At 47.8% G+C, this 13,439-nt stretch overlaps 3 protein-coding genes across 4 annotated transcripts; all 3 read right to left on the bottom strand.

Annotated features, from left to right (window-relative positions):
* Positions 1–12: 12 nt before the first annotated feature.
* Positions 13–1,376, bottom strand: LOC4336701 (heat stress transcription factor B-2a-like). Its single transcript, NM_001419805.1, has 2 exons — positions 1,093–1,376; positions 13–990 (listed from the first exon to the last, which is right to left on the bottom strand). The coding sequence occupies exons 1-2, from the start codon at positions 1,297–1,299 to the stop codon at positions 280–282; spliced, it is 918 nt and encodes a 305-aa protein (NP_001406734.1). The 5' UTR covers positions 1,300–1,376; the 3' UTR covers positions 13–279.
* A 589-nt stretch (positions 1,377–1,965) lies between these two features.
* LOC4336700 (uncharacterized) lies at positions 1,966–2,712 on the bottom strand. The gene has a single exon (XM_015780533.3). The coding sequence runs from the start codon at positions 2,647–2,649 to the stop codon at positions 2,062–2,064; it is 588 nt and encodes a 195-aa protein (XP_015636019.1). The 5' UTR covers positions 2,650–2,712; the 3' UTR covers positions 1,966–2,061.
* A 5,249-nt stretch (positions 2,713–7,961) lies between these two features.
* LOC4336699 (uncharacterized) lies at positions 7,962–11,887 on the bottom strand. 2 transcript variants are annotated; one of them, XM_015781729.3, is made up of 8 exons: positions 11,658–11,887; positions 10,057–11,109; positions 9,860–9,950; positions 9,615–9,772; positions 9,469–9,520; positions 9,277–9,356; positions 9,080–9,173; positions 7,962–8,985 (listed from the first exon to the last, which is right to left on the bottom strand). In XM_015781729.3, exons 2-8 carry the CDS (start codon positions 11,083–11,085, stop codon positions 8,393–8,395), a joined length of 2,097 nt encoding a protein of 698 aa, XP_015637215.1. In that variant the 5' UTR covers positions 11,086–11,109; positions 11,658–11,887; the 3' UTR covers positions 7,962–8,392. The 2 variants fall into 2 exon arrangements, with proteins under 2 accessions (XP_015637215.1, XP_015637213.1); XM_015781727.3 differs by having other exon boundaries at positions 10,057–11,887.
* Positions 11,888–13,439: the final 1,552 nt, after the last annotated feature.

Here is a 13,439-nt window from a genome sequence, read left to right as displayed (position 1 = left end):
TTGCCGCTTTTATTCAAGAGAAATTATCAAGTTATTATTTCATTTCTGAGAGCTACAACAAACCACTTAAAAGGTTAGCATGAGACATGTCCTAATTTACATCATCATGACAACCAAGGCTACAATGTTCCTACTACTCCCGAAAGTATAGTTTAGTACCCTGTAAAGTGGCTGCAGTTTGCTTGGTACTGGTACGAACTACAATTCAATTTGGCTCATGTGCCATCCAATTTTCTCAGTTTTACGCCGCATATAAAATCAACAGCAAGTCAACAACCGTTACGAGACCGAGCTCTTGCGGTCACGGGAGGCCCCGCCCGGCCTCGCCGCGGCCGCCGCCCGCACGGACAGCGCGAGCACGTCCAGATCCGACAGCTCCGTCGTCCTCCTGACCTTCCCCTCCCTCACGGGGACCCGCCGCGCCGCGTGCCTCTCTCTCTCCTCGTCGTCTTCCTCCACCTCATCGTCTTCGCCGTCCTCGTCAGCCCCTTCCTCCTCCTCCTCCTCCTCGTCTTCCCCGTTCTCCTCGCGCGATCTTTTGCCGCCGATCGCCACGCCGAACAGCATCGGCTTCACGTCGCCCTCCCCCGCTTCCTCCTCCCCGCCGCCGTGGTCGTGGTCGTACCGCGACACGAGGCGCCGCACGCCGTCGCAGACCCGCCGCGCGCGTGCCAGCTCCCGCGCCAGCCTCGCGTTCTCTCGCCGCAGCCGGGCGTTCTCCTCCTCCAGCTCGGCCACCGCGCCGCTCACCCCCGCCGCGATCCCCGCCGCCCCGCGCGGCGGCGACGACGACACCGCGGGCTCCCCGCCGGAGCTCGTCGGCGGGGACGAGATCGGTATCGCCGTCGGTATGCCCCCCGCCGGCGCCGCCCCCGCGCCTCCGGTCCCAGACCCCTTCCGCCTCTGTATCCCACCGAGCAGGTGCTTCTCCCCTCTCCTGAAGCAGTCGTTGGCGAACTCCCACCTATCCGCCACCACCTTCTTGAATCCCTGCACCAACACACGCAAATCTGTCGGAAAACTCGTCGATCTACCGAAACCAAACTGAGATTAGAGAGGGGGAGAGAGAGTGTTCAGCGGAGGGAGACGCACGTAGGTGTTGAGCTGGCGCACGAAGGAGGAGAAGTTGCTGTGCTTGAAGTGCTTGGGGAGGAGGTCGCGGGCGAACTCGGCGGGGCGCCACACCACGAAGGCCGTGCCGGAGTCGTTCCACGAGATGGTCTCATCGGTGCTCGGGTCCTCCACCATCGCGTACGTCTTCGTCAAGAACGGCGGCGTCCCCGCCGCCGGCGACGCCATGAAGAACCTGTGGGCCGGGAGTAGCGCTCACACGAGACCGGGGAGGAGACGGAGAAGAAGATCCAGAGAGCGCAATTTGCTTCCAGAGAATGGAAAGCGCGTCTAGAATGGGGGATTTGGGAACGGGGATAGGTTAGGGATAGGGCGAGAAGCATCCAGCGGATTCTAGAAGGTTCCCGGCCTTTCTGAGCCGACACGTGGTAACGTTTCTAGAAAATATTGAGTGGGCTTCGGATCTTAGAGGTTTGAGGACAAGACCAGCCCAGAACTAAGCTTTACACTTATTTTCCACCAGATTTTCCTTGCGTATTTCTCAGATTTCTAGATGGGAAAACCATGATCATTTTGCAATTCAATATTTCGATTACATATAAGTTGGGAAATTCCTTTTCAGAGGAACTTGACGATGGGAAAAAACATGACTACTCTCTCCGTTACAAAGTCAAACCGCTTAAGTTTAAACAAGTTTGTAGAAAAAAGTATTGTTATAAAAATATATGTAATTATTGATTTGATAAAACTAATTTAATAATATAAATATTACTATATTTATCTATAAACTTAGTCAAAACGTTTTATAACAGGGTGTACATTGTAATTCAACATTCCGATCACATATAAGTTGGAAGTTCTTTTAATTAGAGGAATCACACATTAGGTTGGATGTACTTGCAATTTGACGAAAAAGCATTATCAGGCAACTGCAAATCCGCACAACACAGCCATACAGGTTGTTACAAGTGGGCCAAAACACAAACTAGGCTACTCCAAGTTTGTGTGGCGCGCCCTCATCTGGGCCGGGCTCTGGCCCAAGACGCGAGCGAGCTCCAGCACCACCATCTCGAACAGCACAAACATGGCTCCCTCGTACAGGCTCCCCATCGGCAGCTTCGCCTTCGCCGGCGAGCTCTCCGTCGTCGCCTCCTCGTCGTCAGCCATGGTCTGCGCGGGGAGGTGAGCCACGACGTCGGCCTGGCGCCGCGGGAAGTCCCCCTCGGGCTTGGCGGTGAGCAGCACGACGTGCGCCCCGGCGCCGCGGGCCACGCCGCAGATGGCGTCGACGGTGGAGAACGCGCCCGGCCCGGCGGAGGCGAGGAGGAGGTCCCCCGGGGAGGCCGGCGGCGCAGTGACGTCCCCGACGCAGTGCGCGGGGAGGCCGAGGTGCGCGAGGCGCATGCAGAGGGCGCGCATCATGAGGCCCTCCCGCCCGACGCCGTGCACGAACACGCGGCCCCCGCGCGCGGCCGCCGCGGCGAGCTCGGCGACGAGGACGGGGCGCGCGGCGGGGTCCCCGGAGAAGACGGCCGCGATCTGGGCGCAGATGGCGGCTGCGTCGCCGCCGCCGCTCATCGTGGACTTCTGTTATCTTATCCCAAAGCTGATGACGAGCCTCCGTTTGAGTGGGAGTGTGGTACAGCTTATGGTCAGCAAGATCGTCTGATAATGGATAGCGGAGTGCTGGGAAACCTGCGTCCGCAAATTGGATTTTTTTTTTACTTTTACATTTTTTATTAAAATATTTAAAAACTTTAACAACTTAACAAAATTCAAAACATTTTAAACGACATTGGATGAAGATAAACTTTATATAAAAGTTGTAGATCCCATCGAGATCTATAAAGTCAACTTTATAGTTTATTACTCTTCCATATAAAATCATTTAGAGCATCAAATAAGCATTATTAGTTTTTTTTTAGAAATTGAAACCAACGAAAAGGGTCTGAACATAAATAAAAATTTTACATTTAGATCCCTTAACGTCTTTAGAAAAGGCGATTTTTAAAAAACATCCTTCCAGAAGACGTGAGGCGTCTATATTTGTATTCCCTCCATCCCAAAATATAATAACTTTTAGCCCTCAAGATTTGTCCCAAAATATAACAACTTCTCTATCAACATTCTCTTCCCAACCAATCAAAACTCTCCACCGTTCATTTTTTTCCACCTAACTCCACTACTTAACCAATCAGAATCTTCCACCATTCATTTCTACCTACTTTCTTAATAATTATGTCTAACTCTAAAAATGATTATAATATGGGACGGAGGGAGTAGTTTGTAAATATTTTTTAATAAATAAAAAATATCCCGTAAATTGGATGGTGCGTGCGGCCTGGTCGACTGCGCTACAGTTTAGCCCACATTGGTTGGGCCGGAATGGAAGTACGTGCGAGTGCTGCGAGCCATATTATTTGGGCCGGAACTGTACGCGTTGTTGCATCTTTGCAAAGTCGTGTTCGGTGACGTTGGCAAAAACCCACAATTCACAGGAGAACTGCTGCTTCACAGAAAGGTACTGTAACAATTATGCAACATAGCACCGGTGCACGCATATAAACGCATATACGAGGCCCTCTCTGTCGAACCTTGTCTGATCATCGCATAGCAACAGATAGACACACGATTCGAACGCCCACACGTTCTAGGCTGTCTACTATGCTACCACCATGTATGCCTGCAGGTTCTCGTGGAAACCTCGTAACCGTCCTGTGCGGCTACTGTTCTCAACAGTAGATCAGCACGCAGCGAAACATGGGGGGGAGATCTGTATTCTGACACGCCCAACGAAGCAGCCCGCCCCCCGCATCATGCCCGTACGTACGTGCACTGCAGCCACCACTTACTGTAATACTGTGTGTCACAGTGTCAACCATGCATGGCCCCCATATGCCCGCGAGGCCGCGACGCGCGCGCTCATCCTCCTCTACTTTCATCGTACGCGAATACGCGATCCACCCCCGCATGCATCGTCCCCACACCGAGCGCGCGGAGCCAGCCGCCGAGCCGAGCTGTCCCGCATGCAGCGTCGCGTCGCGCGGCCGGCACCGCCCGCGCGCGCGCGCGCATGGTCCCATGCCCATGCATGGGCGACGCAGCGCAGAAACGCGGGGGGAGCCCAGATCGGAGGACCATCGGCGAGCCCCGGCCGCAGATCCAATGCCAACGCCTAATAACTGGATCTAATCTAGTACCCCGCGGCTGTCCCCCGTCGCTGCTACAGCATATGACCAACTCGCTCATACGCCCTTCTCCTTTCCTCAACCTCATCATCATCATCATCATCATCATCTCGTCGTCATTATCTCTCTCTCAAGGGAAAAATAAGCATATGCAGTAATATTATGATACGGAATGCAGAGCATAGGAGACCATATCTTCCAGAGGATCTAATTAAACCGGGTGTAGTATAATTTTAGTATTTAGTAGAGATCGTGTTTGACGGAGGGGATCTTGTGGAGGGATTAAACTAACTAACCAAAGTTGGAAGCTTGCAATGAATCTAGGAGGGATCTTGGGCTAGGGTCGTGGTCTCCGCTGTCGACGCCAAGATGTACTGCAAGCAACAAAAGGAAAAGCACGAGGGTGCAGGGATTAAGATGGAGCAATCAAGCAAAGCGAGCGCAGCTGCATTTGGCTAATGCATTGGCAGCTGCAACGATAACGATAACGATTATTATAACTGCTAACTGCACGGGCTACTAATTGCACATGGAATCGAGCGTCTGCTACTTAGTATATGCAAGATAATGAGATCATGGAGTGCGTAAAGACCAATTAGCAACAAGAGTGATGAGGGTCATAATGAACAGCTCGTGATCCTCCTACGATCGGCCGTTGTTGCTGCAACTTGAACGCAAAACCGCTCCAATTATTCAAGGCGCTAACACAATCATTAGGCCGTGGTCAGAAGGGACAGCCTTGCACCCACGCAGGCACCACCACCATGCCTCCTCCGTGTGCTCATTCATGCCCAATTGGTAATTGTCCAATCCTGTTCTCCTGTCTGCAAATCTACCGCCTGGTCATTTTTTTCTGAATTTTTGACAGAGCCATGCCTGCCTGTCTAAGATTTGCCGTTCTGACAAGATGCTGGATTTTACTGGAGCAGCGAAAAGACGGCGGCAGCAGGAGTGTGTGCGACTGCAAACGAATCAGCTACAGTAGTTGGTCAGTCTCATGCTGTTCTTTGAATCCCAACATTACCTGAAAAAACGTACACTTGTTACTGCTTCTGTTGTGTTGTTGGTCAAGGATGCTGGCTTCAAGCTAGCTAGACTCTGTTGTTGACCACCGCCCCTTGGTCAGTTAATTCTGAACTTCCAATCATAGGACTAATGGAGAAACTTGTTCGCGACAGCAGAAATGCTTGCTAACTCAGCGACTAATCTGACCTGGAATTCATCTAGAAGCAGTGTAATAGCACGTGAAGAGTTATTGAACATGTTATACGGTCAAGATGCTTGTTCTTGCTTGGTCCAAGCTCCACATCTTGATTCCGATTTCCCAATATGCTATTGTTTCCTAGCATTGTGCTCCTGATATTAAGCTAGACTATAAACGTGATGATCCTGTACTTTAGTAAAGGATTTTGCAGTGATGCATTGCACCATTGTTTCCTATTCTGTCACAAGTTACTCATCACCTGAAGTCAAACAATGCACTGTAAGTAATGAGCTCATCAAGCAAAAACATGATCTTCAGTAAACAATGACATTGCATATCACCTTTGCTTTCTTTTCTTCCTCCTCCCTAGCATACACACTACAAGGAAGGAGCTCATTGTGTTTGGGGTCCATCTTAATTTATCCATGAAGCTGCATTTTGCTCAGTGAGCTGTCTGCATTTTGCAACCTCCAAGATCCCATCTCCCACGCATGAACAGAAGATGCACCCAATGCCAAATCGAAAAGAGCAAGATGGTGTATTATCCTATCTTGTACCAGCATGTCTCCCACTGCTGCTACAGCACAAGACAGCTCTCATATGACGCATCCTCTGAGGATTCCATGGACAGTGCGCAGCGGCTAGCATCACATTTCAGATCCAGAGCACATTGCACTGAAGATTTGTGTTAAAAAGGGATAATGAAGCTAGATCACAGTACATTATACTAGCATTAGGGTCTGTTTTTTTTAGACCTACACTATGCACTGCACATCACTGTCTTGTGCCGGTTTTGAATGAATGGCTTCTTGTCATTTGTAAACTGAATTTCTTGTTGCTAAAAAATCACTGAAGAGAGTTTGATGTACTAGTACTATTTACAGATCACCATGCTGCAAAATGAGCTGTTGCTCAGTGCAATGCAATATTTCAAATTGCTTCAATTATGCCTGAACGAGCGCAATAATGCGAGCGTGGCAGAATGTTCAGGTTCGGACAGAGTAGTAAGGCTCAATAATTCGATGGCTGTTGTAAATTCTCTTCTACTGTTTCGACAGTGCTGTAGTAGGAGTGAAACCTGCTAACCTCCGAATCTGCAGCCGTGGCCTTTTCGGCTTTTCCAACATGTTTCTGACTCGCAGCACTGCCGCTGATCTGAGAAAGTGTGTCAGGTAAGAAATGACACAAGCAGAGAGAGGGGAAAGAAATCAGCAGTGACGAAACAGCTCACAGCATGAGAGACAGCGTGCTTACTTTGAAGCTGATGAAGCTACTAAGCAATTTGACTGATTGTTTATCACTAGTCAGCTTTAAGCTAAGTTAAGCTTCTGTTGAACACACTTGTTTTATAACGATGGCCTGATCCAATGATGACAAGAAGTCAAAAGCCACTAGTACACTATAAAATACTAGTACTAACAGAAATGCTTACTATACAAAACCGGACAACCTGACAGAAGATGTATTTCTAGATAGTACAGTATTTGACATGGTCAGAATGGTAGGCTTAATGTAAATAGTCTGCTTAACGTAATCCTAATATGACGACATGTAAAAACTGCATTTGCAAATCTCGATATCGAGTAGAACTGAAGTATAATCCAGGTGAAATGAACTTACAGATGACTCATGAGAACTACTACTGAACCTCTACCAAACAGAGCTTGCACGAAACAGTGCTATGGATCTGTCATAATCTAATCAGTATCAGAACACAGGAAATAGAAAAATAACTGCAATTGGCATTAGACTTCACCTTCCATGATCCATACTGAGTAACCTAATGTTTTGACACACAGGGTCTCCCCATCTTGGTCAATCACTCAAAATTCTAGAAGCAATCATCGATCCAAGTGAGGCATCCGAGTATACAAATGCTTACTATTGCTCCAATGTTCTAGTGAGTTGCCGTGCAGCAAAAAAAAGTTTCAGTGAGTTGAATCCGAAGTAGTCCTGACGAATAGCATCAAGGCCACATGTACCAGAACCCTTTCCAGCCCTAAAATAGCCGGGAATTCGCCTTCCTGACAAATCAAGAAATGCACCTACAGAAACTCCCAAATTTCAACAGAAAAATAGGTTCATATTCAGAAAGTCCTGACAAAGAGAAGCCTAGAATGGAATGCAGAAGTATAATACTTGGAAGCAAATCAGAAAGATTGAGAAAGGATGTATCAACAAAATTTAGGCATTCTGGAACAGATCAGCACCCTTCTAGAGAGAGAGAAAAATCTGATGCACATTCATCCTAGAATGCTAAGTCCGGACTCAACAGATTCAGGACCATTAGATTTATGAGATGCACAGCTAACATGGGAAATAAATCAAATGATCAACCACCTCAGGTCCCATTAGAGGAACAATAATAGCTCTTGAGATGCTCCACAAGGTCCACAGCAAACAACTTGTGACCCCAAACAGAAGCACAAATTGCCCACATCTGAAGTTGGACAAAATCCAGATCAGGAAGCAGAAGATGTGAAAAACTGGATGCCAGGTTTTAAACAAATGAATGATTTTTTTTTTTTGTATTTGAATGGAAAATATGTAACTGCAGTTCCGTCGACCTCCCAGATAACGAAAAATGGGAGGATAATTTACACTCAGATGAGACTAAAATTTCTATCATTTCAATGAGCAATTGAGTGGGGGGAGTAAGAACAAATCTGATCTACACTGAAAGATTTCTACAAAAGGTACAAGCTACCGGGCCTGCCACGAACAACCACTGATGTAGAGATCTCAAAGGACCACTGGTTTGATTATGTACAACGCTGGTCCATGTACAATTCAGCAGGAGCACCAAGCATGTGATGTCTTGTACCAAGTAACCACACGCTGGGCCAGCATAGCTGGGTGCACGGGTGCTTTTCTTGAGGCCATGTGAGGTGCCAATGCTGCGTTTACTTCCATCCAATGCTCAAACTATTCACTGATGCACTGGTAAACCGAAATTCTGGAAATACCTAATCCTGCCATCCCATCCTGCAGTAACTATCACTTGACCCCAGGAGTTTGATGTTCCTTGGAAACAGTTCCTTAAGAGCTTGAACTGTGACTCGTCCAAATTTACACTGGCTGTGGTAGATGGTAGCATTTCCTCTGGCCAAGTTGCTGAACTTTTGCAAGAGGACTCAATGAAGAACTCCTGGTTCAGATTGAAAATACCAGGAGCAGCAGGCGTTGACACAATTTTTTTAATGGAAGAATCCTTTCCACAGAGGCTTGAATTGTATTTGATAGCCTTGCTCATTGACCAGAAAGTATCTCCTTGTGGTGGTAAAATTTGGGACGACAACGGAACTGGGCTTCTTGGTTTTGTGCCATTCCATGGTATTGCAATGGCTGCATTGTTGGACCGGAAATGCTCAGATGTCTGTGTGGTTTTTGCTTGTTTGCATGCACACTCATACTGGTTTTCATGGCTCCAAACATAAACGTTGGAGTCTTCACTGGCAGAAATTATGTGCTGCCCTTCTGGAGTGAATGTTGCTGACAACTGGCAAGAACCACTTCGGAGTCCTGATAGATTAGCAAAAAAAAAAAAAATTATCCATCCGAATACCCAGGAAATGACTAGATAGAGCAGAAATAATAAACGAGTATTTGGGTGTACCACTATAATTCTGAATCACATTGGTCCCATCAAGTATTCTGATCTTCGAATCGGCAGATGTCACCATTAGTTTACTTGGGTTGCTTGGGCAAAACTGCAATGGGAATGAGGAAAAAAAGAGTCGGAAGGATTTCTAGTGAAAAAGGACTGATGAATTTATTGATTACAGCATGCCTCTTCCTTGCCCAAGATGTTACCTGAAAGCCTGTGATTCTTTTGAGAGATGATTTCTTCTTTCCATTGAGAGCAATTTGTGTTTCTAGCTTCAGCAGATTGTCTGATCCAATGCAAAACAGATGAAATAAGCATAAGTATAAACACGTATTCTGCCTATCAAAAATATATTTTAAAGCTAATAATCATTTGGCAATTTAGTGTTTAGTACTAACCAGATATTTCATAGAAGCGACAATTTCCAGTAATAGTACCAACCACCACTCCCTGCAAGATATTCGAAAAGAAAGGACATCAGTATCACAAATTACTGACGCAGCAAGTTAGTCAAAACAGCTAAGATGGCCGCTGATAATCATACCTTTCCACCAGGCCGGTAACAAACTGCTGTTACTATGTCTCTAATATCCACCCAGTCCACAACACTGCTTCTAGTAATGTCCCAAACACGAATTTTGCCATCAATTGATCCACTAATGAAGAGATTCTCGTCAGCTAGATTAAATTGGACACAAGTCACTGTAAAACAAGAAAAAAAAGTTAGCTCAAATTTATAGATGAAAGTGAAGACCTTTGAGGCAGCTAAGTAGGATCACATAAACCTACCAAAGTTGCTATGTGGATAAACTCTGATGCAGTTTGCATATCCAATTTCCCACATGCGAACAGTTTTGTCTGTTGATGCTGACAGTAGATGCTGTAAAGTAGCAAATATTAATTATCAGAACCAAAAAGTACAGCATAAGGAAAAACGCAAAGGAACAATTCCAATACATGGACAAAAGAGCATTTCATTAACTAACCTTATCGCTCGACCATGACAAATCAAGCACATCACCAGAGTGCCCACGGAACTCATGCACTGGTTCCTCTGAGATCTGGAAAACCATCGTTGGAACCACAATACAAGCAGAATCGGATTTTTTCAGGCCATTGATCTTCGATTTCTTCTCGCTCTCGGCATTCACAGGAGCAAGCCCATACTTGCGCCGCGCTTTTAGGTAGACGCAAGAAGGATCATCCAGTGGAATTTTGCAGTCCTCGGACTGCATGACAGCCCAAACCCTGACAACTCCATCTTCTCCACCGGTTGCAAGAAGCTGCCCATCAGGACTAAACTTCATCGTCAGGATGGCACCATCATGTGCTTTGATCACTTGCCCCTGATACACGGCGGACAATTCCTTCGACCGCTTCCGGTACGAGTGAACCTTGATTCTTTCATACCTCCCAGCCCCAATTTGCTCACTATCTGAAGAACTGGTGCTGGCTTCATCTGCTGCTCCACTATCCACAACACAAGCACTGACGCCCAGCCTCCGGAGCCACCCATTTCTCCTCCTGTCGATCGTCTTCGGAGCACCAGAAGGCTTGCCATTGCGGCTCATGAGCCTCTGGATGAACGACAGCGAGCTGAAGCTCCTGCTCGCCTTGCCGGATCCACTCACGGAGTTGTCATCCGACGCGCCGTCGTCGTAGCTCGTCGTCTCCTCCGTCGACCAGCTCGACATGGAGCACTCGTTCTCGTCCGACTGCGACGACCACCTCCCGATCTCCGCCTCCGCCGCCACCTCACCCTCCTCCTCCACATCGCCCACGACGTCCGCGAAATCCGCCTGGCGGAGGCTCGGGCTGCGCTCCAGGCCCATGCTTCGCATGAACCGCTCCCTCCGCTGCCGCACGCTGTCGAGCCCACCCGACCACGGCAATGCCGCCGCCGGCGACGGCGGCAGCAGCTCCTCCCGCGTGTCAAAGAACGCCTCTTCCTCCACCTCCATCCTGCTACTGCTACTACTACTACTACACCTCGCTACCAATTGGCACCCCTCCATGGATCGTTGTGGCGAGCACGGCCGCTGCAAGAAGAAGAAGAAGAGAGAAGCGGCAAGAGGGAAACACATCTCAGAGCCATGTCCGGGGAGTCGTTTGCTTATATATATAACAGTAAGCTAACAAGAGGAGGGCGATGAATTGCATCAGCGGCAACTGGGTGACGACGAGAAAGAAAGCGCGGACGCGGGGGGAGCACGGGAGAGGGAAACTAAACTAGCAGGGATTGATTGATCGATTGATTAAACAAGAGGAAATTAGCACCAAATCCCCAACTATTCAATTCCCCCCCGAATCTCTCAAATCCCGCACCTCGCATGGCCCAATCGCCCCGAGCAATGCATCTGGCCATGGCGATCCGACCAACCGCGCGCCCATTATTAAAGCGGGGAGACAACAGCAGAGCCAAGAAACGTTGCCAAAACGAAAAAAAAAAATTAGGAATAAAAATTTTGGCCCGAGAAGAGGAAGCGCTGAATTCACCAGATCATATCTCGGAAGGATTTGGCAACGTTGCGGATAAACAATAAAGAAGAAGGAGATATCTTTTTTTCCTCGGCAAGGGGAAACTCACCTGGGCGAGATGGAATTCGCGCGCGCGCACGCTCGCTCTGGAATCCAAGAAAAGGCTTCGGTTTTCGCCCCCTCAGGGATGCTGCCGCCGGGAGCCCCGCGCGTGTTCTTGGCTGGTGGTCGCGGCGCGCAAGAACAGCCGCGGCAGCATCATCGCGCGAACGGGGAGCAGCTCTATTATTAAAGAAGGGATTGGATTCGTCGAGTTGGCTAGAAATCAAAGAGAAAGCTGGAAGAAAAAAATGGAGATGGGAGCGATTTATTAGGACGTCGTGGAGAGACGGCCTTGGGGGGGGGGGGTCCTCGTCACCATCACCATCGCCAGATTTGGAAGCGGCAAGATAATTAGAATTTTAATTCTGGTAATTCACTTCTGCTAAAAAAATTATACCAGAAAAAATACTAGTACTGGTAGTGGGGAATAAAGAACAAGTAGTAAAGAAGAAGAACAATTATGTACTGCCTGCACAATTACCACCTCCTTTTGCCTAATTGCTGCATCAAAATTGCATCTTTTTAGTTCTTGATGCTGCAAAATTTTGCTTGTCACTTCTGATTAATTATTCCACAGTCCCTCTCACTCCAGACGATTCTGCCACTGGTCCAGTGCTGCTGCTCATGCGTGCCTGCCCAGCTGCCCTTTTTTTTTCTCATTTTTCCTATATTTTTTTCTCTCTTTCATGTTAGTGGAGTACTACTAGTAGTATAATTTTCTACCACCTCTCTTTCTTTCTTTTTCTTCGTTTTGGTTGTCCCCCAATAGGTGAACTGTGCAGTGCCTGCATGAGCAATAAATCTCCCAGCTCTAGGTCCCTAGTCTATAGATCCCCTAGGCCTACTGCAAACGGGAGCGTCGCTGATGCATCACTCCGATTTGCTCGTGTAATTAACCCGCCTCATATTGCATCCGGCTGCGCTTCTCCGGATCTTTTCCTTGCTCTGCTCCGGTGAGAACTTGATGCTGCAGTACAGTGGTTGCATACTTGCATCGTCGCATGTAAGGAGGAGTACTTGTTACCACTGGAATGGTGCCAGTAAATGGTAACAAGGAGTACTTGTTTGGCATTTGGCAAAATCAATTCGCAACCAAACAGTGACGCAACGCAACGGCCGGAGACCGGAGCAGTGCTTGCATCGCATGGAACGAGCAAAAAATCCTCCAAATATTCGTTGTCACAGACAGAGAATGCGCAGTGCAGTGCCGGTGGAAAATTTTACGTCCCTTGTTTTGAAGGCAACCTCTGCAATTACTTACTGTTCACTAATGATGTACTGTCCTGGATGGATGTGTTCAGAGTGGCTACAGCTTGATGCACCTAACACGTACTAGTGAACAGTACACTACTCTTGGTCCCCTGGCATGATCCAACAGTGTAATTTCCTTTACCTAGTCACAGAAAAAAAAGCACACGCAAATTAAATTCGGGTCTTTTAATTTGGCCGTTCCTTTTCACTTGGTCTAGGTCAAGCGGTCAGCTAAGGGCTGCTTGTTCTGAATCTGGGTTGAGAAGAGATCAACTTCCGTGAACAGATCAAAAAGACTCTCCACCTAATGACTTTACAGCGGATGACAAATCATAAATGCTACTCCAAGGAATTGATGCATGCATGAACTAAACCAACCCAAGTGACCTGAAGATTTTCGCCTTACAAGAGGGTCAATGCGTTAAGCACTCGAGCAGAAGAGAAGTGACGATGACAGAAAGCACTAATCAGTCTTGTTTAAGCAAGACACAGCTGATGGAGATAGAGATGATGAGTAGATTTGTAGACGTATCCATCT

Source organism: Oryza sativa, chromosome 4 (genome assembly GCF_034140825.1).
Source record: "Oryza sativa Japonica Group chromosome 4, ASM3414082v1".
Classification (NCBI taxonomy): Eukaryota; Viridiplantae; Streptophyta; class Magnoliopsida; order Poales; family Poaceae; genus Oryza; species Oryza sativa.
This window is presented reverse-complemented; position numbering and strand designations above follow the sequence as displayed.

Bases quoted from the DNA above. Each gene is read 5' to 3' on its own strand.
- LOC4336701 (NM_001419805.1), bottom strand. From the start codon at position 1,299: ATGGCGTCGCCGGCGGCGGGGACGCCGCCGTTCTTGACGAAGACGTAC. The intron at 991-1,092 runs GTGCGTCTCCCT...GTGTTGGTGCAG, and splicing joins TGCGCCAGCTCAACACCTAC to GGATTCAAGAAGGTGGTGGC.
- LOC4336700 (XM_015780533.3), bottom strand. From the start codon at position 2,649: ATGAGCGGCGGCGGCGACGCAGCCGCCATCTGCGCCCAGATCGCGGCC.
- LOC4336699 (XM_015781727.3), bottom strand. From the start codon at position 11,154: ATGTGTTTCCCTCTTGCCGCTTCTCTCTTCTTCTTCTTCTTGCAGCGG. The intron at 9,521-9,614 runs GTATGATTATCA...AATATCTTGCAG, and splicing joins GTTACCGGCCTGGTGGAAAG to GGAGTGGTGGTTGGTACTAT. The intron at 8,986-9,079 runs GTACACCCAAAT...CTAATCTATCAG, and splicing joins TGTGATTCAGAATTATAGTG to GACTCCGAAGTGGTTCTTGC.